Source organism: Drosophila miranda (genome assembly GCF_003369915.1).
Source record: "Drosophila miranda strain MSH22 chromosome Y unlocalized genomic scaffold, D.miranda_PacBio2.1 Contig_Y2_pilon, whole genome shotgun sequence".
Taxonomy (NCBI): Eukaryota; Metazoa; Arthropoda; class Insecta; order Diptera; family Drosophilidae; genus Drosophila; species Drosophila miranda.
The window spans coordinates 11,548,390-11,573,991 of NW_022881614.1; the positions used below are offsets into that span (position 1 = coordinate 11,548,390).

At 55.2% G+C, this 25,602-nt stretch overlaps 2 protein-coding genes across 6 annotated transcripts in view; both read right to left on the reverse strand.

Moving 5' to 3' along the window:
- LOC117193624 (uncharacterized protein DDB_G0284459-like) overlaps nt 1-25,602 on the reverse strand; it is an 87,906-nt gene that overhangs the window by 44,844 nt on the left and 17,460 nt on the right. For all 4 annotated transcript variants that reach the window (XR_004474646.1, XM_033398364.1, XM_033398363.1 and 1 more), the window contains one exon: nt 22,412-22,610. Coding sequence is in view for 3 of the 4 variants with exons in the window: in XM_033398364.1 (XP_033254255.1) it covers nt 22,412-22,610 (199 nt within the window). In the remaining variant the exon portion in view is untranslated. The remainder of the gene's footprint in view (nt 1-22,411; nt 22,611-25,602) is intronic.
- LOC117193625 (formin-like protein 16) lies at nt 1,864-3,622 on the reverse strand. 2 transcript variants are annotated; one of them, XM_033398367.1, is made up of 2 exons: nt 3,072-3,622; nt 1,864-3,001 (listed from the first exon to the last, which is right to left on the reverse strand). In XM_033398367.1, the coding sequence occupies exon 2, from the start codon at nt 2,781-2,783 to the stop codon at nt 1,917-1,919; it is 867 nt and encodes a 288-aa protein (XP_033254258.1). In that variant the 5' UTR covers nt 2,784-3,001; nt 3,072-3,622; the 3' UTR covers nt 1,864-1,916. The 2 variants fall into 2 exon arrangements, with proteins under 2 accessions (XP_033254258.1, XP_033254259.1); XM_033398368.1 differs by having other exon boundaries at nt 1,864-3,008.

Genomic DNA, 25,602 nt, shown 5'->3' on the forward strand with positions numbered 1-25,602 from the left:
GGAGGCAGGAGAGGCAGAGGAGGTAGTGCCAGCGGCAACGGTAGCTCATATATACACTTCCCCATCAGCTCCCGCATCCTCCTTCCACTCTTGCGGAAAAAAGGGAAAAAATATCCGCATACGCCTCGAGTAATCGGATTCCCATGCATGGGCCTGGACGCCACTGCCACCGTCTCCGTCTCCGCCTCCGCCTCCGCTCCGCGCCTGCCACTGCCACACCAGAGACAACCTCCGCCTGGGAGTCTGGAACGATGATAAGGAGGACTCTGCTGAGAGATGGGGGCGCACGGAGAAGTGCCATTGCCGTACTCGTAAATTCAGGAACCAAGTTGGGACGCCTGCCAAAAGAATAGAAAATCAGGCAATGGCCAGGGCCGAGCCAGAGCAGAGCCAGGGCCGGGCCATGGCCAGAATGTACTCTTCCTCTCGACGCCCTCTTGCCGACGGTTTTGTCTCTGCCGCTTCCTGTGGCAGGCAGCGGGCGGCATTTTCGTTGCGGAAATCATTGGCCAGAAGATGAAAATGGGGATGTGGGAGTAACTGGAACTGAAAGTGAAGCTGACGCTGACGCTGGAGCTGGAGACGGGGCCATAGATGGAGCTGCTTAGGCCACACGCTGCTTCTTTTCACATCATAAACCCTGGGCCTTCAACTCGTTTTTGGCGAGTTTTTTCGTTCGTTTTGTTGTTGTCAAGTTCAATTACCTAAAGCCGGAAATGCGTATGCTCCTTAGAAGCTCCTTCCGCTGCCCGACCAAGTTCCGGCCATTAAACTTTCCGTTGGATTCATTTTGATGGCAGCTTAGATAGAGATTTGCGCCAGTTTTGATCTAGTGTGCAAAAAGGTGTCGACAGGGAGGGGGGCAATGGCCAGGGCAAGGGCAAGCCGAGCCCAGCTAAGGTTGTAATGTCTCCTCTTCCAGGCTGAGGTAAGCTCAGTCCTGTCCAGGGGTCTTCCTACAAGAAATTTGTAGTTCGTAGGAACTCCGAAAGGGGGGTCGGCTCGTCTTACTGGGCGGACGTGAGGGTCGAGAAGAAAGGCGCGGAGCGAGGCACACCCGCGTGGGTCGAGAGAGAGGCGGACACAGGGCGAGGTAAACCTGCGTGGGTCGGGAAAGAGGGGTCACAGGGCGAGTCACACCTGTGGGGGTCGAGAGAGGGGCGCAGGGCGTGTCACACCTGCGTGAGGGGGGGAGTTTCGAGGATTGATCGGGGGTTAGTGGAGGTGAGTGTGGCTCGCTGGCGAGTAGTTGTTGGTGACCGGGGAGGGGTTTGGATCCCCAAAAATGACTTACACGGGGTTGGTTCTCGTTACAATAATGATTTATTTGCTTGCTAGTTATACAGGTAATTTGTTACATTGAATATTTTTTTTGTTGTTTCGTCACGTTCCCGGAAGGATTCTTAACTTGTATCCTAGTTGTCACGACGTCTATACTCGGCCCGGGTCTCCGCGTAAGTGAAGTCTGCTCGGCGCTTGCGCGCTCGGGAAAACTTCGCTGCCGCCGATCTCTAACTTATCAGTATCTACGTGTCTTCGTCTTCGTCGGCTTCGGATTGGCTGCCGCTTCGCGGAGCGTCCCGAAGCCGCGAAGGGAAGGGGCGGGGGTTCTTATCGGCTAGTCTGTGCTTCGGGAGCTTAAGTTTAGAGGTGGGGGTAATGTGTTGGCCCGGTGGGGAGTTGTCACCGGCTAACGGTTCGTGTCTCGGGAGCTTATGGCTAAACGCGGGGCAATGTGTTGGTGTGGGGGGCGTTCTTACCGGCTAATTGTCAGTGCTTCGGGAGCTTTTCGTTAGAGGTGGGGGTAATGTGTTGGTACGAGAATGTGGGATTGGCTGTCGTGAAACGGTAGGTGAAACGATATGGGGAATGAGTTTCTTTATTGGTGGTACATTTATTGTATGCATTCTCTGTTCTTAAGGCCAAGTAACGATATATTTAAGGGAAACTGGAGATATAAAAAGGGGAAAAATGAGGCGGTGACGGTTGGTTGGTGCGTTCGCCGCTGACTCTTCTGGAGGATTGGGGCATCGGGGAGGATTCGATGCGGGCGTTGGCGGTCGCGCTTCGGCGTGCGGGGGCGTGGCCGCCGCTGACTCTTCGGGAGGATTGGGGCATCGGGGAGGATCCGATGCGGGCGTTGGCGGTCGCGCTTCGGCGTGCGGGGGGCTTGCCCTGGCTGGGGCGGCCGGTTCGGAGCGGTAGTCGATTGGTTCCGCGGCTTCTCGGAATGTCCTGAAGAACGCGTTGACATTCCGGCCGGGAGGGACAAAGACGTCTACGAACATCTGGTGGTTACGCGTGACGCGTAACCCCCATGGCGTGACCGTGTGGTGAAAGGTCTCTGTTTCGGCTATGAATTGCCGACCGTAGGGTTCCTCCTGTTCGCTCTCCCCGTCGTCGTAGTACGCGTTGTATGGTTTCGGTGTGTAACGCTCAAGCCCCCTCTCGGGGCGGTAAATGCCACGGCCGGTTCGGGGATCGCGGCGCTGGTGATAACCGGCATCTTCAAACTCCTGTTCGAACATCGGCGCGTATGATGGCGTCTCTGGTTCCGGGAAGCTGTGCTGGCTAGAACCGGCATCTTCGAACTCCTCTTCGAATGACGGTGACCCTGGCTCCGGGGAGCAGGGCGCGGCTCGTCGCTTATACGGCGGCGGCGACCACAGGTTCTCTCGACGGAACCCGGATGGTCGGCGGGAGAACAGCGGGGGGCTGTCTCGGGGACCCTCGTGGTCGGCTGCCCCTGCCTCGTCGGCGTCTAGCTCCATATCTGCGTACATGTCCCCATCGGAGGTGTGGGGTTCTTCGGCTACTCCTGGCTTCGTCCTCCGCCTTGGCAGTGGACTCCGGTTCCTCGGCGTCGGAGAGATCCGTGAGGTCTACGACTTGGGGTGACTCTGCTGATGCAGCGGCTCTCTGGTGCGCCTTAGCTGGGGTGTTCTCGGTGGCGTTCATGGCTGGTTGTTCGGTGCGTAGAGTTCGGGGAGGGGGAGAGTGTCTATTTTCTATTTAATCTACTTTAATCTTCTTAATTCTAGGGCCTCCCAGCGGGCGTGACGAAAACTTACATTGTTTTGGTTCTGGTATAGTAGGGTTTTATCAAAATCGCCTTGCTCGCTCGGCGTTCGGAATCTGACTTATTTCTTGTATTTCTAACGTCATGCATTTCCCTCCGCTGACAGCGCGAATCACGGGAGCCGGCGTCAGCGGGCTTGCAATTCTGTAATCTAAGCTATGGTAAATGGATCCGTGGGACGATTATGGACGTTCGGGGCATGGGTTTATGAATGTGTGTAATGAGTGTAATGCATGAATCTGCCGAATTGACATTTATATTCGTTCTTTCTTCATTTATTTTTATTTTTTTTTTTTTGGATATTTCATTTTCGTCGTCTTTTCCCTTCGTAACTTTCGTTTTACGGGCAGCGCAGCTATGCGTCGCACGCGGGCTCCGATCGGATTTCGGGCGCCGATGGGCCAGGTGTAGGGCCAGCTCTTATCGCTGGACTCGGCCGGCCTCTGGGCATGTATCGCCGCGGGAAGGCTCTGCCGGGGGCGACAGTACCGTGCGCCGTCTCTGTTGTTCTGGCCGGTTCGTCATTGGCCGGGGGTTACGGGGGGCGGCCTCCACGTCTCGTGCTGTATGCTCGTTCCGAAGGCCTTGGGATTTGAGGCGGCGGTATAGCACCCAGATGATGGCGCAGAGAGGGATGGCGACGACGAGGGTGAACAAATAGGAGGCGGCGCTCCTTATTGATTGATTGATTTCGTTTTGGCCACGGCTGGACTCCGCCAGCTGCTTTTGTTGGAATTTGACCTGCTCCCAGTCGTCGAAGTCGGGCGTTCCGGCCCCTACCTTCAATGCTGTTCCGAGCAGGTTTATACTCCTTGTTCCCCGATGGTGGACCCTTAGCGTGGCCACCAGGTTCTTGATGTGGTCCAGGTCGGCTGCTATCACTTGCGCCATCCGGTCTAGGCTAAACAGCTCCGCGGCTTGTTCCGTTTCGGCGACGTAATCTTCGTATGAAGTCACGTTCGTAGTGTGGTGCAGGTATCCGTGGTTGGCCCAAATGAGGGCGTCCCCGTCCGCTATTGGGATATAGTCCGCGTTAGTGTAGTCATTCAACTTGACCAGCGCGCGCGTCGAGGTTAGCAGAGTGAGGAAAATCAGTAGGTCCTTCATGTTGTATGGTTTTGCGTTATCTTCGGATGCGTTTGGGTTGGGATCGATTCGACCGTTCGGCTGTGGTGGCGGAATGGCACTGATCGGTGATGGTGGGGTCTCGGACTGCCGGAGACGCTTGTCGCGGGCTACGCCGTCGGTCGACCTAGTGTCGGCACTTTTCGGGATCCGGGCAGTCGCTTGCCTCGCTCGGGTTTTTCCCCGGCACGGGCGCCCCTTCCCCCCTTTTCCCTTCGTTTCAGCCGGTATCTGTGCCCCTGTCGTGGTCCGGCGCTTGTTCGGCGGTACCTGGGTCGTCCGCCTCCCCGGCACGTTCGTCGGGTTCGCGGTCGTGGAATTCTCTCAGATCGTTGATGTTGGCGACCTTCCGTTTCCGGCTGCTCGGGTGCTGCAGCTGAACGATGTTTGGCGACGGGAAACCCTTCACGCGATAGGGGCCGTCAAATTTAGGGGCCAGTTTTGCCGCGAAGCCTTCGGCGGCGTTTGAGAGGTGATGCTGCCGTAGAAGTACTAGCGAACCGATCGTGGGACGCCACTGTCGTCGGCGAAGGTTGTAGTGCCTCCCTTGTTCTTGGCTGGCCCTTTGAATGTTGTTTCTGACGATGGCGAACACTTCTTTTAGCCTGGCGGCCTTACCCATAGGAGTTTCCTGGGCGCTTCCCGTCCCCGGCTTGACCTCGTCGTATAAGGCGCCGGGCAGTCGGGGCTCTCTTCCGTGTACGAGGAATGCCGGGCTGAAACCGGTAGTCTCCGAGACGCTCGAGTTGATCGCCAGCGTCATTTCTGGCAAGAGTTCGTCCCACGTGTTTTGGTGATCGTCCACGAATTGGGCGATCATCGTCTTCACGGTCCGGTTTGCACTTTCCGTCGGGTTCTCATGCGGACAATAGGGCGCGGTGTGTTGGAGTTCCACGCCGGCGATGTGCAGGAAGGTCTTGAACGACCGACTGGTGAACTGGGTGCCGTTGTCACAGACAAACAACTTCGGATCACCGAAGCTACTCAGTATGCGTTCCCTGAAAGCTCGTTCGAGGCTAGCCGTCGTTGCCTTCTTAAGGGGCACCAGCTCGACCCATTTGGAGAAGGTGTCAAAGAAAACTAGCAGGATGGCGTTCCCCCGTTTGGATCGGGGTAACGGTCCGACGAAGTCGGCGCACAGGGTGGCGAAGGGTTCCTCGGCCTTGCGAGTGAGCATCCTGCCCACTGGCTTGCGTTGGGTAGCCTTGAACTTCTGGCAGCTCACGCAACCGCGGATATATCGCCTCACGTCGCGATAAAATCCCGGCCAATAATACCTCTGGGATATCCTCGTGATAGTTTTTCGTACGCCGAGGTGGTCTACCGTCGGTTGGTCGTGGCACTCGCGGAGGACTCTCGCTCGGCAGTCCTTGGGCACACAGAGCTTCTACGGCACGTGGTCGTCATCGTCGGCTCCGTGCCCCAGGTTTCGGTAAAGCTGCCCGTTTTCGTACGTGTCGTCCGGGTATTTTTGGGGCTCGTCGTGAACTTGTTGGATCCTTCTTCTGAGCCACGGGCAGGTCGTGCCCTCTTCGTGAAAGGGATTCCAAAGGTTGCCTAGAGAGCGCGTCGGCGACCACGTTCTGGTTGCCGGCCCGATAATGTACGTCGTATTGGTACTGCTACAGCCCCAGCGCCCATCTCGCCACTCTCCCGTAAGGGCTCTCAAGGGTGTTTAGCCATTTCAGCGCGAGATGGTCGGTCACCACGTCGAACGTTTCGGATTGCCCATATGACGGCCAGGCATTCCTTGTCGGTGGCCGAATAATTCTCCTCTGCGATGACGCGTTCCTTCCCTTAGATCTCTTGGGTGAGGACCGCGCCCACACCCACGTTGCTCGCGTCGGTCTGCAGGGAGAATTTGACGTTGAAGTCCGGGCAGGCGAGCACCGGGGCGGTGGTGAGTCGCACTTTGAGTTCGTCGAAGGAGTCCTGTTGTTCCTGTCCCCATGCCCATGCTCTCCCCTTCTTTAGTAGCAATGACATCGGTTGCACTATGGTGGCGAAATTGGGGACGAAAGGCATTACCTTCCACTGATAGAGGCCTCTTCCGGGCACCGTGAACGCCGTGGCCTCCTTACTGTCATGGGCCATCGGTATCTGCCAGTATCCATTCTTCAGATCCAGCGTGGTGATGAACCGCGCGTTTCGGAGTCTTTCCAGTATATAGTTGATCCTCGGCAACGGGTATGCGTCCGGGATCGAATGTTCGTTTAGTTGTCGATAGTCCACACACATGCGCCACCTCCCGTCCTTTTTGCGGACGAGGACAATGGGGGCGCTGTGGGGACTTCGCGAGGTCTCGATCAGGCCTTCTGCTATCAGCTGGTCGACCTGCTCGTCGATGATCCGACGCATAGCCGGGTTCTTTGGGTAGTACCGTTGCTTTATGGGACGCTGGGCCCTCATAACTATCGTGTGCTCCGTGAGGTCCGTGGTCCCTCGGAGGCCTGCGAGCTTCGGCAGCTCTTCGTCCAGGAATTCCTGGATTTGCGTCGCCACGTCGGGAGGCCAGGGGTCGGGGACTCTTTCTGGCTCCTCTTCGCTTAGCCGGCTGGTTCCGGGAGCGGGGGTCTGGTCTCGGCCCTCGGGGAGTATGGTCATGTCGAACGCGCTTGGCGGTTCGATCCCACGAGGGTACTCCCTCATATTAGCGACCACCGGGGTAGGCATTTTCGGGACTCCGGCTGAATACATGGGTCGTGTCGTATTCGGCGTGATGCACGAACATGCGGGTCTCGATGATCCCTTTAGTACTAGACCAGTGGCTCGTTCGGGTGACGCAGATTTCCGCTCTGGTGCCTGCTATAGTGAAACCTTCGGCGACGCGGGGAGGGTGGCTCCGGCAGCACCCCGTGGCGTTGGTGCTGATGAGTTGATCTCCGGCCACGGGCGCGTCGGCGCCCCGGTCGGTGTCTCGAGTGGCTGTTGCTCCTATTCCCGGTTCTCGGCTGGGAAAACTTCGGGCAGTAAGGACGATTTCGGATGTGGGAGTTTCCGTTATCGAAAGGGCTGCGTTACCGCGCTCGCTCGCCGGGGCGGCTAACGTGGTCGTTGTATTCGGCGCTGGGCCGCTGGACGATCGTCGCCGCCGTGGGGGTTCGATCGTCGCTCCGGGCTCTCCACCACTCGTCGAGGACGTTGGACCGGGGGTCCTGGTGGGTCTGTTCGCGTCCCTTGTTGCCTTACCCGAGATTTTGCCCTGGTTGGATGACCTGGGGTCAGGGCGTTCCGTCGGGGTCCTGGGCTTCGTGTTCCTGATTCCTTGTTAGCGTGGCGTATCGTTCGTCGCCTTGGGTTTCGTAGGCGCGTGTTCCGGGGTGTGCACCTGGCTGGCGGTAACTACCGGTGTATTTGTCGCGAGGCGACTGTCGCGGAGTTGGAGGAGGGTGGTGCCACACTGTATCGTTGTTTCGATGGCGCAGAGGAAGTCTATCCCCACGATGACCTGCTCTAGCATGTTTGGTAACACTAGGAGCGGTATCTGTACCTTGCGCTTGTCCAGTTTAACGAACGCCAACAGAATTTGCGTTACTTCGCGTACCGACCCGTCTGCCAGGCGGATCTGGACGCACGCTTCCCTGAGGCCGGCGTCGTTGCCGAGCTGCCGGGCGAGGTTGGCGCTGACGAAACTCCGGGACGCCCCGGTATCCACAGTGGCCTCTGTGGCCCGTCCTCCTATCGTCACCCTCGCCACTATCCGGCCGTCCTGTATCTGTAGTGGGTGGCTTAGTTCTGGGTTTGGGGAGGCGTCGTTCCCGGCTGTTCCCGTGCCAGTCGGGGACGCTGGTCGTTTCCCGACGAGTCTTGGCGGCAGCAATCGATGGTCCTTACGCCTCGCTTACCGCATTCCCAACAGAACAGGATAGAGGGGTTGGTGCAATTGTGGGAGGCATGGCCGGCTTCGCCGCAGCGGCGACAGGCCATCCGTGGGTTGGCGATGGGGGTGGTGACCATGCGGTGAGCGACCTCCGGCGCTGGAGTGTCGGGTCGGTTTGACGATGGTCTCCTTGCCGGTCCTGCCGTGTCCCATTGGGGCTTCCGAAAGGAGGTCCGGTTTGCTTCGACCTCGTTTTGCGTCTGGTGCGTCGTCGGTCTAGTGTATCTTGGGCCGGGCCGAGGGGCAGTGGGAGCAGTGGGGTTATTCCGCTCTTGGATGGATTCGAACTCCGTAGCCAACATCGTTAGTTGGGCCAAACTTCGCAGTTCGTGTCTTCGCACGTACAGTTGATATGCCGGCAGAGTATTATCATAAATCCTGTTGAGCTCTTGGGCATCATCGTACCCGGCGTGGTGCATGAGCAACCTGAGCTCGATTATGAAGTCCTTGAATGACTCGCCCGTCGCTTGCTTGCGGGCTCGGATCTGATCCTCTAACTGTTCGAAATACCGCGGCGGGAGGAAAAAGGCCAAAAATTCTTGCCGGAAGTTGGCCCACGAGGCGCCTTGCAGCCTGCTGGTGCGGAACCAGCGGTTGGCTCGGTCGATAAGGATTTCCGCCATAGCTCGAGGCAAGTGGTTGGTGTCTATCCCGTACGAAAGCGCGCGCTCTTCCAACAGCTCGATGAAAAACAACAGATCATCCTGTCCGTCGAATTGGATCCCCCACCTCCTAATCCGTTCCGCCATCTGGGCAGCTTGACTGTATCGATGGGCTTCCAACGCGTCGTTACCTCCCCGGGGTCTATCGCTTTCAGGGAGGAGCCTCCTCATGGGAGAGGGGCACCACGATGGGCGGGCCGGTTGGTCTGCCTTCGGGGGCCCCAGGGATCTGCAGACCGCTTTTGGGGTCTGCCTTCCGTCTCTCCGCCTGCCCGGAAGTAGAGGGTTGCGGCGACTTTGCGCGTCCCGGTGGGTTGGCGTATTGCCGTTCGAGTTCCGCCAGTCGAATCCAGGCCTCTTGTTCGAGGGGTCCTTCGACCAGCGTGGCGAACCTTTTCCGTAGGTCCTCAACTGTCCCTTCGCGGTCGAACGCGAATTCTTCCGCGAAGGCTTCCAGTTCTTCCCGGCGGCGTTTGTGGATCCAGCCGGTGCTTACCCCCGGATTAACGGTCAATTCGTCCCCGTCGTATTCACCTGATTGTTCCCCCGTATAGGGATCCATGCTTCTCTTGGTCGTTGCGTCGCTGTTCCTACGGACTGGTTGAGCGTCCGGGATCTTGAGGTACTGTGTTCCCTTTTCTTTTCACTGTCACTTAGTACACGTACGTAGACTCGTTCGCGATCCTCACCGTTAGAATTGTGGGGATTTGAGCACGGTTACGCGCCGCGGTAGTGGGGTGGGTTTTTATACCCGATACTCAAAATGAGTATTGGGGTATATTAGATTTGTGGTAAAAGTGGATGTGTGTAACGTCCAGAAGGAATCGTTTCCGACCCCATAAAGTATATATATTCTTGATCAGCATCAATAGCCGAGTCTATTGGGCCCTGTCTGTCTGTCTGTCTGTCCGTCTGTCCGTCTGTCCGTCCGTCCGTCTGTCCGTCCCCTTCAGCGCCTAGTGCTCAAAGACTATAAGAGCTAGAGCAACGATGTTTTGGATCCAGACTTCTGTGATATGTCACTGCTACAAAAATATTTCAAAACTTCGCCCCGCCCACTTCCGCCCCCACAAAGGACGAAAATCTGTGGAATCCACAATTTTAAAGATATGAGAAAACCTAAAACGTTGAATTGTAGAGAATGACCATATCTTTAAGACTGCGGAATCTGAATTGGATCGTATTATTATTATAGCCAGCATCAAGAAAACAATTTCATTTTTTCTCGCCCTGTCTCTCTCTAACACGCACGTAGCATAGGCGGCTTTGCTTAGAGTAAAACATTAGCGCCTAGATCTCGGAGACTACAAAAGCTAGAGCAACCAAATGTGGTATCCACACTCCTAATATATCGGACCGAGACGAGTTTGTTTCAAAATTTCGCCACACCCCCTTCCGCCCCCGCAAAGGACGAAAATCTGGGGATATTCAAAAATCTCAGAGACTATTAAGGCTAGAAAAACCAAATTTGGTATCCGCACTCCTGTTAGATCTTACTATAAAACGTGTATCTCAAAATTTCACCCCCCCCCCTTCCGCCCACACAAAGAACGAAAATCTGTTGCATCCACAATATTGCACATTCGAGAAAACTAAAAACGCAGAATCATAGATAATGACCATATCTATCAGATTGCTGAATCTGGATAGGATCAGATCATTTTTATAGCCAATAGGAACAAATCAATTTGCAGTGGCTACGCAGCGCCCGACGTCACGCTCAGACTGATTTTCTGTCTCTCTCGCACGCACTCTTTGTCGTGTCGTTCAATATTAGCGGCGTCTGCCGGAGGAGAGCCATACTGACTAAGTATCGGGTATAACTGTAGAGTTGCGGTGTCCGCAGCAACTCACAACGTTCCCCCTCGTTTTTTCTGCGGTCGAGCGATCGGCCGCGTATGCACGTAGGCGTACACGCGGGGGGGTTATCTTTCCCCCCTTTTTTTTTTTGGTCTGTCTCTTGCACTCCCGACCGCCGTGGGTTTTTAATCCACGAACCCCTCGTTAGAGTTTCCTTCGTGTCCCTGCTCGGGCGCCACTTGTAATGTCTCCTCTTCCAGGCTGAGGTAAGCTCAGTCCTGTCCAGGGGTCTTTCTACAAGAAATTTGTAGTTCGCAGGAACTCCGAAAAGGGGGTCGGCTCGTCTTACTGGGCGTACGTGAGGGTCGAGAAGAAAGGCGCGGAGCGAGGCACACCCGCGTGGGTCGAGAGAGAGGCGGACGCAGGGCGTCCGGGGACTTACACGGGGTTGGTTCTCGTTACAATAATGATTTATTTGCTTGCTAGTTATACAGGTAATTTGTTACATTGAATATTTTTTTTGTTGTTTCGTCACGTTCGCGGAAGGATTCTTAACTTGTATCCTAGTTGTCACGCGGGACAACGTCTATACTCGGCCCGGGTCTCCGCGTAAGTGAAGTCTGCTCGGCGCTTGCGCTTGCGCGCTCGGGAAAACTTCGCTGCCGCCGATCTCTAACTTCTCAGTATCTACGTGTCTTCGTCTTCGTCGGCTTCGGATTGGCTGCCGCTTCGCGGAGCGTCCCGAAGCCGCGAAGGGAAGGGGCGGGGGTTCTTATCGGCTAGTCTGTGCTTCGGGAGCTTAAGTTTAGAGGTGGGGGTAATGTGTTGGCCCAGTGGGGAGTTGTCACCGGCTAACGGTTCGTTTCTCGGGAGCTTATGGCTAAACGCGGGGCAATGTGTTGGTGTGGGGGCGTTCTTACCGGCTAATTGTCAGTGCTTCGGGAGCTTTTCGTTAGAGGTGGGGGTAATGTGTTGGTACGAGAATGTGGGATTGGCTGTCGTGAAACGGTAGGTGAAACGATATGGGGAATGAGTTTCTTTATTGGTGGTACATTTATTGTATGCATTCTCTGTTCTTAAGGCTAAGTAACGATATATTTAAGGGAAACTGGAGATATAAAAAGGGGAAAAATGAGGCGGTGACGATCCCGCGATGTAGCGCGCTGTGACGAACCTTCCTAAGGTTCGTTACAAGGTTCAATCCAATTTCTACAAATTTCTTGTGGATTGACCCCTGGACGTGACTGAGCTTACCTCAGCCTGAAATAGTTCCATCACAAGTGGCGCCCGAGCAGGGACCCAAGGGAACGTCAGCGAGGGTTTGTGGAATAAAACCCCACGGCCACTAGAGCATGAACACAAGAGAACAACCCAAAGAAAACCACGACCTCGCCCAATACAAATGCAACGAGCAGACGAAAGCGCGACACGGCGACAGAGAAACGCAAACAGTGCCGTCACACCCGGGAAGAAATTCGATGCCTCAGCCGCGAAGCTCGACACAGTGCCCTAGTGAAGGAAAAGCGCAAGCCCAGCGAAACAGCCAACTCGAGTAAAAACCGGAGCGATGGAATCCCATACAGAGGAACAGCCCAGTGGGTATTACCCTGGAGAATTTGTCGCCAACACAGGGGTGAGTACCGGCTGGATACACAAACGCCGCCGAGAGGAGCTGGAGTCCTTCGTGGAGGAATTCGGATTCAGCCGCGAGGGTAACGTGGAAGATTTGCGGAGAAATTTTGCCGAACTAGTCGCCGGGCCCCTCGAACACGATGACTGGGTCAGGTTGGCAGAGCTCGAGCGGCAGTACGCCAGATCGCCAGGACGAGCCAGATCGCCCCAGCCCGACACCTCAGCACCAACAGAGAAGCGGAAGACGGACCCCAAACTCAGCCTACAAGTTCCCGGAGTCATGGAGGGCAAAGCCAGCACCTCACCGTCATCGATAACCGTCGAAGATCTACCGAAGCCCCCGCCCCCGGAGCCAAGGATCTTGCAGACAGCGGGAGGAAATGGCCCCGCAGACGGTCATTACTACAGTCACGCCGCACAGATGGCGGAACGGATCCGAAAGTGGGGAATCCAGTTCGACGGGCAGGACGACCCACTGTCGTTCGTCGAACTACTGGAAGAGCGTGCCCTCTCGTACGGGGTAGACATGAACTACCTGCCACGAGCCATGGCAGAGCTCCTCACCGACCGAGCCAACCGTTGGTTCCGCACCAGCCGACGCACCGACGCGGTTCCACCAACGAAGGGAAAGGAACCCAGGACGCCCCTCCAGAAGACAACCCGGCCCCAGCAACGACAGCCGCCACGCAGCAGCCTGGCGCTCGAGGTACCACCTCCGACCGCCACCCTGGCCCACGACCCCAGGCAGGAACCGGGAAAGGCGATCACTGCCACACGAGGCACCTATCGGAACCCCGACGCACCTGGAGCCGACGCACACCGTCCCCGACATCATGGAACGCCTCCCGGGCAACACCTCGTACGGCGCCGACATGCGGCCCAGCACCACGCCTGGAGCCATGTCGGTGAACCTCACCGCCCAAACTAGCGTTCGGCACAACGATCCTCCCCGAGAACCCCGACCACACTTGCGAACCAGGAATCGACGACACACCCGAGGACGATTCGGAACGAATCTCCGACCCATGGCCTCCCGACATCGCGCCGAAAATACGGAAATTTCTAGACGAGGAACTGACAACACTCGCGGGCCTCCGAGGGACGACGGGCCTAACGGAACACACCATCGTCATGAGGGACAACCGACCCATAAAACAGCGGTACTACCCGAAAAATCCAGCCATGCGGCGGATCATCGATGAACAGGTCGACCAACTGATAGCTGAGGACCTAATCGAACCATCCCGGAGCCCCCACAGCGCGCCAATCGTCCTGGTCCGCAAAAAGGACGGGAGATGGCGCATGTGTGTAGATTATCGGCAGCTAAACGAGCGTTCCATCCCGGACGCGTACCCGCTACCCAGGATCAATTACATACTAGAGCGACTCCGAAATGCCCACTTCATCACGACCCTAGACCTGAGAAACGGGTATTGGCAGATACCAATGGCCCGCGACAGCCGGGAAGCCACGGCATTCACGATACCCGGCCGAGGATTATACCAATGGAAAGTAATGCCTTTCGGTTTACACTACGCGGGAGCCACGTTTCAACGGACCCTCGACGCCGTTATCGGCGCAGACATGGAACCATTCGCGTTCGCATATCTCGACGACATCGTCATCGTCGGGAAAAGCTTCCAGGAACACCTGAACAACGTGAAAGAAATTTTCGCACGACTGCGGAAGGCAAACCTACGGGTCAACACGGACAAGTGCGCCTTCTTCCAACGCCGGATAAAATACCTGGGCCACATGATCAGCGAAGAAGGTATCCACACGGACCCCGACAAAATCGCAGCCGTAAAGGATCTGAGGCCACCGACCAACCTGAAAGAGCTACGACAATGCGTAGGCATGGCCGGTTGGTAGATTGTCCCAAACTTTGCCACCGTAGTCCGAACAATGTCACTGCTGCTGAAGAAAGGGAAAGCATGGACATGGGGCCAAGAACAACAAGACGAGCTGAAAACACTGCTCACCACCGCACCGGTACTCGCCTGCCCAGACTTTAACGTCAAATTTTCCCTGCAGACGGACGCAAGCAACCTTGGAGTAGGCGCGGTCCTCACCCAAGACATCGAAGGGAAAGAGCGGGTCATCGCATACGTCAGTCGACGCCTCAACAAGGCAGAAGAAAACTAATCGGCCACCGACAAGGAATGCCTCGCCGTCATCTGGGCGATCCGAAAACTGCGATGCTATCTCGAAGGCTACCGATTCGACGTCATAACCGATCATCTCGCACTAAAGTGGCTGAATACCCTCGAGAGCCCTTACGGTAGAGTAGCAAGATGGGCGCTCGAACTACAGCAATACCAATACGACGTGCACTATCGGGCCGGCAACCAGAACGTAGTCGCAGACGCACTGTCAAGACAACCACTGGAGACCCTCTCCCGCATTGAGGAAGACGACACACCATGCACCTGGCTTAAAAAAAGGATCCAAGAAGTCCAAGACGAACCCCAGAAATACCCAGACCTCACGTACGAAAATGGGCAGCTATACCGTTATCTAGGACACGGAGCCGACGACGACGACCACATACCGTGGAAACTATGCGTGCCCAAAAACGGCCGGGCGAGAGTACTCCGCGAATGCCATGACGAACCAACGGCAGGACACCTTGGCGTCCGGAAAACCATCCTGAGAGCAACACAACGATACTACTGGCCAGGACTACACCGAGACGTGCGACGGTACGTGCAGGGCTGCGTAAGCTGTCAGAAGTTCAAAGCCACGCAGCGCAAGGCCGTGGGCAGGATGCTCACACGTAAAGCCGAACAACCCTTCGCCACCCTGTGTGCCGACTTCGCCGGACCATTACCACGGTCCAAGCAGCGAACACCATCTTACTGGTATTCTTCGACACTTTCTCCAAGTGGGTCGAACTGGTACCCCTCAAGAAAGCGACAACAGCGAACCTCGAACGAGCCTTCAGAGAACGAATACTGAGCAGCTTCGGCGTGCCGAAACTATTCGTCTGCGACAACGGGACCCAGTTCACCAGCCGATCGTTCAGAACATTCATGCGAAGCGCGGGCGTGGAGCTGCAACACACAGCCCCATATTGCCCCCAAGAAAACCCGACGGAGAGAGCCAATCGGACTGTGAAAACGATGATCGCCCAGTTCGTCGACGACCACCAGAATACATGGGACGAGCTCCTACCCGAGATGACATTGGCGATCAACTCCAGCGTCTCCGAGACGACCGGATTCAGCCCCGCCTTCCTCCTGCAAGGAAGAGAGCCCCGACTCCCCGGCGCCCTCTACGACGAAGTCACGCCCGGGACAGGGAGTACGCCAGAGACGGCCACCAGCAAAGCGACGAGGATGAAAGAAGTATTCGCCATCGTCCGGAACAACATCCAGAGAGCCAGTCAAGAGCAAGGGAGACATTACAACCTCCGCCGGCGACTATGGCGCCCCGCCGTCGGGTCGTTGGTACTACTACGCCAACACCACCTCTCAAACGCCGCCGAGGGCTTTGCGGCAAAGCTAGCCCAGAAGTTCGACGGCCCCTACCGGGTCAAGAGTTTTCCATCGCCAAACATCGCCAAATTACAACACTGCGAAAGCCGGACCAATGTCACTGCTGCTGAAGAAAGGGAAAGCATGGACATGGGGCCAAGAACAACAAGACGAGCTGAAAACACTGCTCACCACCGCACCGGTACTCGCCTGCCCAGACTTTAGCGTCAAATTTTTCCTGCAGACGGACGCAAGCAACCTTGGAGTAGGCGCGGTCCTCACCCAAGAGATCGAAGGGAAAGAGCGGGTCATCGCATACGTCAGTCGACGCCTCAACAAGGCAGAAGAAAACTACTCGGCCACCGACAAGGAATGCCTCGCCGTCATCTGGGCGATCCGAAAACTGCGATGCTATCTCGAAGGCTACCGATTCGACGTCATAACCGATCATCTCGCACTAAAGTGGCTGAATACCCTCGAGAGCCCTTACGGTAGAGTAGCAAGATGGGCGCTCGAACTACAGCAATACCAATACGACGTGCACTATCGGGCCGGCAACCAGAACTTAGTCGCAGACGCACTGTCAAGACAACCACTGGAGACCCTCTCCCGCATTGAGGAAGACGACACACCATGCACATGGCTTAGAAAAAGGATCCAAGAAGTCCAAGACGAACCCCAGAAATACCCAGACCTCACGTACGAAAATGGGCAGCTATACCGTTATCTAGGACACGGAGCCGATGACGACGACCACATACCGTGGAAACTATGCCTGCCCAATAACGGCCGGGCGAGAGTACTCCGCGAATGCCATGACGAACCAACGGCAGGACACCTTGGCGTTCGGAAAACCATCCTGAGAGCAACACAACGATACTACTGGCCAGGACTACACCAAGACGTGCGACGGTACGTGCAGGGCTGCGTAAGCTGTCAGAAGTTCAAAGCCACGCAGCGCAAGGCCGTGGGCAGGATGCTCACACGTAAAGCCGAACAACCCTTCGCCACCCTGTGTGCCGACTTCGTCGGACCATTACCACGGTCCAAGCAGCGAACACCATCTTACTGGTATTCTTCGACACTTTCTCCAAGTGGGTCGAACTGGTACCCCTCAAGAAAGCGACAACAGCGAACCTCGAACGAGCCTTCAGAGAACGAATTCTGAGCAGCTTCGGCGTGCCGAAACTATTCGTCTGCGACAACGGGACCCAGTTCACCAGCCGATCGTTCAGAACATTCATGCGAAGCGCGGGCGTGGAGCTGCAACACACAGCCCCATATTGTCCCCAAGAAAACCCGACGGAGAGAGCCAATCGGACTGTGAAAACGATGATCGCCCAGTTTGTCGACGACCACCAGAATACATGGGACGAGCTCCTACCCGAGATGACATTGGCGATCAACTCCAGCGTCTCCGAGACGACCGGATTCAGCCCCGCCTTCCTCCTGCAAGGAAGAGAGCACCGACTCCCCGGCGACCTCTACGACGAAGTCCCGCCCGGGACAGGGAGTACGCCAGAGACGGCCACCAGCAAAGCGACGAGGATGAAAGAAGTATTCGCCATCGTCCGGAACAACATCCAGAGAGCCAGTCAAGAGCAAGGGAGACATTACAACCTCCGCCGGCGACTATGGCGCCCCGCCGTCGGGTCGTTGGTACTACTACGCCAACACCACCTCTCAAACGCCGCCGAGGGCTTTGCGGCAAAGCTAGCCCAGAAGTTCGACGGCCCCTACCGGGTCAAGAGTTTTCCATCGCCAAACATCGCCAAATTACAACACTGCGAAAGCCGGACCAATGTCACTGCTGCTGAAGAAAGGGAAAGCATGGACATGGGGCCAAGAACAACAAGACGAGCTGAAAACACTGCTCACCACCGCACCGGTACTCGCCTGCCCAGACTTTAACGTCAAATTTTCCCTGCAGACGGACGCAAGCAACCTTGGAGTAGGCGCGGTCCTCACCCAAGAGATCGAAGGGAAAGAGCGGGTCATCGCATACGTCAGTCGACGCCTCAACAAGGCAGAAGAAAACTACTCGGCCACCGACAAGGAATGCCTCGCCGTCATCTGGGCGATCCGAAAACTGCGATGCTATCTCGAAGGCTACCGATTCGACGTCATAACCGATCATCTCGCACTAAAGTGGCTGAATACCCTCGAGAGCCCTTACGGTAGAGTAGCAAGATGGGCGCTCGAACTACAGCAATACCAATACGACGTGCACTATCGGGCCGGCAACCAGAACGTAGTCGCAGACGCACTGTCAAGACAACCACTGGAGACCCTCTCCCGCATTGAGGAAGACGACACACCATGCACTTGGCTTAAGCAAAGGATCCAACAAGTCCAAGACGAACCCCAGAAATACCCAGACTACACGTACGAAAATGTGCAGCTATACCGTTATCTAGGACACGGAGCCGACGACGACGACCACATACCGTGGAAACTATGCGTGCCCAAAAACGGCCGGGCGAGAGTACTCCGCGAATGCCATGACGAACCAACGGCAGGACACCTTGGCGTTCGGAAAACCATCCTGAGAGCAACACAACGATACTACTGGCCAGGACTACACCAAGACGTGCGACGGTACGTGCAGGGCTGCGTAAGCTGTCAGAAGTTCAAAGCCACGCAGCGCAAGGCCGTGGGCAGGATGCTCACACGTAAAGCCGAACAACCCTTCGCCACCCTGTGTGCCGACTTCGTCGGACCATTACCACGGTCCAAGCAGCGAACACCATCTTACTGGTATTCTTCGACACTTTCTCCAAGTGGGTCGAACTGGTACCCCTCAAGAAAGCGACAACAGCGAACCTCGAACGAGCCTTCAGAGAACGAATTCTGAGCAGCTTCGGCGTGCCGAAACTATTCGTCTGCGACAACGGGACCCAGTTCACCAAGAGATAGATCAGAACATTCATGCGAAGCGCGGGCGGGGAGCTGCAACACACAGCCCCATATTGTCCCCAAGAAAACCCGACGGAGAGAGCCAATCGGACTGTGAAAACGATGATCGCCCAGTTTGGACGAGCTCCTACCCGAGATGACATTGGCGATCAACTCCAGCGTCTCCGAGACGACCGGATTCAGCCCCGCCTTCCTCCTGCAAGGAAGAGAGCACCGACTCCCCGGCGACCTCTACGACGAAGTCCCGCCCGGGACAGGGAGTACGCCAGAGACGGCCACCAGCAAAGCGACGAGGATGAAAGAAGTATTCGCCATCGTCCGGAACAACATCCAGAGAGCCAGTCAAGAGCAAGGGAGACATTACAACCTCCGCCGGCGACTATGGCGCCCCGCCGTCGGGTCGTTGGTACTACTACGCCAACACCACCTCTCAAACGCCGCCGAGGGCTTTGCGGCAAAGCTAGCCCAGAAGTTCGACGGCCCCTACCGGGTCAAGAGTTTTCCATCGCCAAACATCGCCAAATTACAACACTGCGAAAGCCGGACCAATGTCACTGCAGCTGAAGAAAGGGAAAGCATGGACATGGGGCCAAGAACAACAAGACGAGCTGAAAACACTGCTCACCACCGCACCGGTACTCGCCTGCCCAGACTTTAGCGTCAAATTTTCCCTGCAGACGGACGCAAGTAACCTTGGAGTAGGCGCGGTCCTCACCCAAGAGATCGAAGGGAAAGAGCGGGTCATCGCATACGTCAGTCGACGCCTCAACAAGGCAGAAGAAAACTACTCGGCCACCGACAAGGAATGCCTCGCCGTCATCTGGGCGATCCGAAAACTGCGATGCTATCTCGAAGTCTACCGATTCGACGTCATAACCGATCATCTCGCACTAAAGTGGCTGAATACCCTCGAGAGCCCTTACGGTAGAGTAGCAAGATGGGCGCTCGAACTACAGCAATACCAATACGACGTGCACTATCGGGCCGGCAACCAGAACGTAGTCGCAGACGCACTGTCAAGACAACCACTGGAGACCCTCTCCCGCATTGAGGAAGACGACACACCATGCACTTGGCTTAAGCAAAGGATCCAACAAGTCCAAGACGAACCCCAGAAATACCCAGACTACACGTACGAAAATGTGCAGCTATACCGTTATCTAGGACACGGAGCCGACGACGACGACCACATACCGTGGAAACTATGCGTGCCCAAAAACGGCCGGGCGAGAGTACTCCGCGAATGCCATGACGAACCAACGGCAGGACACCTTGGCGTTCGGAAAACCATCCTGAGAGCAACACAACGATACTACTGGCCAGGACTACACCAAGACGTGCGACGGTACGTGCAGGGCTGCGTAAGCTGTCAGAAGTTCAAAGCCACGCAGCGCAAGGCCGTGGGCAGGATGCTCACACGTAAAGCCGAACAACCCTTCGCCACCCTGTGTGCCGACTTCGTCGGACCATTACCACGGTCCAAGCAGCGAACACCATCTTACTGGTATTCTTCGACACTTTCTCCAAGTGGGTCGAACTGGTACCCCTCAAGAAAGCGACAACAGCGAACCTCGAACGAGCCTTCAGAGAACGAATTCTGAGCAGCTTCGGCGTGCCGAAACTATTCGTCTGCGACAACGGGACCCAGTTCACCAGCCGATCGTTCAGAACATTCATGCGAAGCGCGGGCGTGGAGCTGCAACACACAGCCCCATATTGTCCCCAAGAAAACCCGACGGAGAGAGCCAATCGGACTGTGAAAACGATGATCGCCCAGTTCGTCGACGACCACCAGAATACATGGGACGAGCTCCTACCCGAGATGACATTGGCGATCAACTCCAGCGTCTCCGAGACGACCGGATTCAGCCCCGCCTTCCTCCTGCAAGGAAGAGAGCCCCGACTCCCCGGCGACCTCTACGACGAAGTCACGCCCGGGACAGGGAGTACGCCAGAGACGGCCACCAGCAAAGCGACGAGGCTGAAAGAAGTACTCGCCATCGTCCGGAACAACATCCAGAGAGCCAGTCAAGAGCAAGGGAGACATTACAACCTCCGCCGGCGACTATGGCGCCCCGCCGTCGGGTCGTTGGTACTACTACGCCAACACCACCTCTCAAACGCCGCCGAGGGCTTTGCGGCAAAGCTAGCCCCGAAGTTCGACGGCCCCTACCGGGTCAAGAGTTTTCCATCGCCAAACATCGCCAAATTACTACACTGCGAAAACCGGAAACACAAAACCGCAAATATCAACGACCTGAGAGAGTTCTACGATCACGAGTCCGAAGAACCCACTGACCTACTCGAAAATGCTGACATCGACGAAGAAAGCAACGAGACATTAACCCGACGCCCCAACCACGGCACCGCTGAGTCAGCAAAAGCAAAGCGGCAGGCGATCACAAAACGCACCCGCGGTGCAATACGGAAGCGAAAAGAAGAGCGGGCTCCGCAAGTACAGCCCCAAAGAACGGTTTAAATAGCCGCAGAGCTGGCCCACATCGATAAGTGCACTCTCACCAAGAGAAGACGAAGTCGTCCGAGCCAGCAACCCTCAGTCAAAGACTCATCCACCGCCGCACACCCAACGCACGAGTCTTCGTAACTCTCTTCGTACCTCTCGCCCACAACCAACGCCCCCTCTCCGCACGCAACCACCGATCAACACGCGCCAACTCCATAACGCTGACCAAAGACATCAGGTCACGCGGACTTTCCCCACTCCAGGCCAAGCCATCGGCCAAGTGCGGTCTTCCGGGTTCATCAACGGCGGAAAGATGACGCCGCGAAAATCTGCGACGATCACCAAGAACGGCAAAGTGCACCCCGACGCGGAAGTGCATTTTCAAACCCGCAGACCCAGCAATACGGGCCTATAAAAAGACGACGACGAGAACCAAGAATCAACTTACGCAGAAACCCGGCTCAGAGTACGGACGTGGTACCAAAAACTTACGCAGAAACCCGGTTCGGAGTACAGACGTTGTACCCGGAACTCACAAGAAAACATCGGCGACCAATTAAAATAAGTTCATTTAGAGTGCTAAGAATTATAATAAAGTGTCGAATTATCAAAGTAAAACACCCGATTGCGTAAGTTCACTCCAATTAGCCGAGGCACGGACGCCACCCCACCCCGAGTCCACGCTGCCGTTTCGTATACACGACGAGCGACGCCCATTCTAGCCCCGATCCACCCCTCTACGATAGGCCGCCCCCTGACGCCGCCCTTAAGGTTCCATCCAATTTCTACAAATTTCTTGTGGATTGACCCCTGGACGTGACTGAGCTTACCTCAGCCTGAAATAAGTCCATCACACTGTGATGTGTCTTAAATGGCACGTTAACGAGTTTAAGTGACCGCCAGGGCAAGGCTCTGTCCCGCTGCCCCTCAGCCCCTCTGCCCCTCCACGGGTTCAAAGGTGTTTGTTCCATCCAACAGTTTGCATGCCCGGCACTTGGAAACATTCTCCACACGCCACACAGCAAACAGCACACAGCAGCGAACAGCAGGAAAAACATCAACAAATAAAAGCGACTGCCAGTGCTGCTCAGCTCTGTTCTGCTCTCTTTGCTTTCCCCCACGAAATTTGGGTTAACAATCCCCACGGAGTATATGGTACGAGTCGAGTATGATGGGTATACTATGGGAGTGGGTTTATGCATGGGCCATGATTTGATTCGAGCTGATTGTCTATAATTGGGTGGGTTTTTCCTTTTCTACTCCCAAACGCTACGTGCTACACTCCAGGGCCAAGACCAAACCGAAGCGAGTGGGGGTGTGGCGGGGGGACTGGAGGAGTAGTGGTAGTTACCAACACCAGAAGCGTCTGGGACTCACCTTATCACAGCCGCCAGAGCCGAGGCTGCCGCCGCCATTGATCCGCTCCAAGGAGAGCGTGCCCGTGTCGGAGGGGTCCGGGGTGCGGGGCTGATGCACCAATTGGATTCTGCCCTGCGAGATTTGTATGAAATTGGGGGGCGGCATAATGTCGTGTACATCGTCCTTGTCATCCTCATCGCAGTCCTTTTCGTTCTGCCTGGAAAAAAGAGCAAGAGAAAAAGAGTTTCAGGAAGGAAAAGGAATTAGAAAAGTGGTTTCCATATCGCTCTGGCCGTTGAACGGAGTGTCAGGTAGCTGGCAATCGCTAATCGAACGAACCAACACTGCCCAACATTGCACAACACTGAAAACATCCCGCGGCAATGGCTGACACCGAGACCCAAATAGAGTCCGAAGAGTTGAAAAGAGATATCAATTTGAACTGTTTATGGGTGCACGGGTAAGTGGTGCTCGGATCACCTGCTCGTTGGTGGCTGCTGCCCCCCAGGGAACTGCGGGGAACAGTGTCCTCGAGCGGCCTGGCCTGTTCAGGGGGGATCGGATCGGACCACATGGGCTAGCAAACAAACGAAAATTCGGATTTTTATTTCCAATTGTATTTGCAAGCTAAGTGCAAATAATTCGATAAAATTGCCATTGGAGTCATTCGAGTGGGCAAACGCCAGCCAAAACACAAGCACTGCCATCAGCGAGAAGTGCCCCAAAGAGCTCCGACTTGCCAGCTTGTCTACGTTCACATCTACCTCGGGGACGGGAGCTGCCTCTCTCCCGTGCCCCCGTGTGGCACTGCTGAATTCAGTTTTTCACAGAGTAGAGTTGTGTCTTAGACCTAGACTCCGTGGTGCGGTGCGGCACAAACTGGAGTCGAATAAATTGACACAAAGAGCTAAAAACAAGCTTACAAGCTAATCGCACAAAATGTTTCGTTTCGTGTTTGAAGTGGATACCAGCAGACAGACCCCTGCCCCGTCACCAGAGTCTCCAGTCGAGTCGAGTCTCTCTCTGTATGACGTTGACATCGGACAAGTGGGTAGAGCTTTGAATTGCATTGGATTCGACTTCGATATCGGTGTCTATCATTGCGTATCACTTTGCGAGCCGCAGTCACAGTCCGCGTCCGAGTCCGAGTTCTTTTTTGTGATCCACGGCCCACGTTTGGGGCCACATAGCATCGCATGTGAATCAGACATCAGGCAAACAGACTCCCGGTCTTCAGAGATGCAGAGATGGGGCCGGTCCGACTCTTCCTCCCCTTCCCCTTCCTCCTCATTCGATTTCGTTAGATGCAAACTTAATTAGCAAGACATCGCCGCTGCCGCTGCCACTGCCGCTGCCTTCGCTGTCGCCATCATTGGCAAGTCAAAAGGCCAACTAATGACATTACAGGGCTTTAATTAACGGTCACGCCATTGCATGCCACACAGTCTCCTCTTCCTGCTCTCCTTCGCACAAGTTTTATTTGGATTTGCATTTTTATCAACTCGATTTCCGTGGCATGCCCCGTGGCACACACAAACACTGATAGCGCCAGCGCTGAGTCTTGCACATTCGTCAGTCGGACAGATGGAGGAACGGAGTGGATGGATGGATGGATGGATGGTGGGACAGTCGTTCCAATAACGATTCCATTCCCCTTTCCAGTGGGCAAACGCTCGGTCATTCGGTTAATCCCTCATTCCCCAGTGCGCTACTGTTTCTGATTTTTTTTTCTATACCATACCCTTATGAGAGGTATGATATCGTTTCTGGCAGAAGTTAACTATCCAAAAGGCATTTCTAGCCTATATATTGCCTTTGGTATGTTTCTGCGGTGGTTTTTAAACAAATAGCACTGAAAAGTGGCACAGAATCTTCTCTAAGGGCACTCTTTAAAGTTTTAGCAGTACCTCTTCAAGAGAATCCTTTGTTAGGGTATCCTAAGCTTCGACTTGCCTCCACTTTGCTGCCTTTGTGGCGCATTCGTTTACTGATTATGTTTTTTTATGCGACGACCATAAATTTCCGCTGTCGGTGTCGCTGTCTCCTTCCTGCTCTGCTCTGCTCTTTCCGTTCTACCCCACATCCCCATCCCTTTCCATTCTCTCTCTCCACTGTCCAGCGAGCATCGGCTGTCCAGACTCTTATCAATCGCCATTGCAGTTGGCATAAAAATAAATATTGCACAAATGCGTATAAAAAGTAAATAAAATGGTGGCATGTGGCATGTGGGAGCTGTTACACATTTTCCAGCAATGAGGTCGCGACGGTGCAAATAATTTACAGGTCTGTGCAATAATTGCCATAGTTTTCGGACTGCCATTCGAACAAGGTTTCTCCTCCCACCCGTTCTCCTCCGTTCTCCGCGCGACCGCCACCTCCACCCCCTTCCTGTCATGAATATTGAAAATCGAAGTTGGAGCTGAAACGCCCAAACTGTCGAAATGTCCAACTGTCAGAGTCCGCTCCGCTCTGCTCTGTTTGTGGGTGCTCCAATGGCATGGACGTAGGCGTGGACTGTGTGGCATGGCAGACTCGAACTCGGACTCGGACTATGCTTGACTATCTTTAGCAGCACACGAGATATGGGACGATAGGTATTTGTATTTCCTTGGATTGTAGCCCAAGTTATGAAATCACACACCCAAGAGCCCACACAGCCTCCTCCTGGCTGCAGCGGGTGTTTGTTGTTGTTTCAGTTCTTAGAACTGGGGGCTAGACCCCCATCCGGGCTACTGTCTGCGGCTCAGGGCAGGGCAGGGACAATTTTCGCTAGTGAATTGCATAATTTATGTGCCCAAAAATCGATTAATCGCTGGTGTGGTGTCGTGTGTGTGTCTTGGCCTTTTATGGTGGACGATAAAACAATGCAAAGAGAGTACAAGTACTCTTCGAGGGCTATTGGGTGTGTGATTTCATAACTTGGGCTACAATCCAAGGAAATACAAATACCTATCGTCCAATATCTCGTGTGCTGCTAAAGATAATCCAATAAACCTGTTGGAAATCTAGTTCAAAGATTTAATCAACATTAGACTGGCTGGTGGGCTGGTAGCTAAGCTTCCGTTATAGATCCGCGCTTAGTGCACTCCACGCTTCGGTGGACACGTTGCCCCCGCTCCCTGCTGCTGGTGTTTGCTTGCCAAAGGGCCCTCGTTTGTGCAGCAACCCATTTTGCGAGAGTTGAAACAAATCCGGCAACATAACCCAAA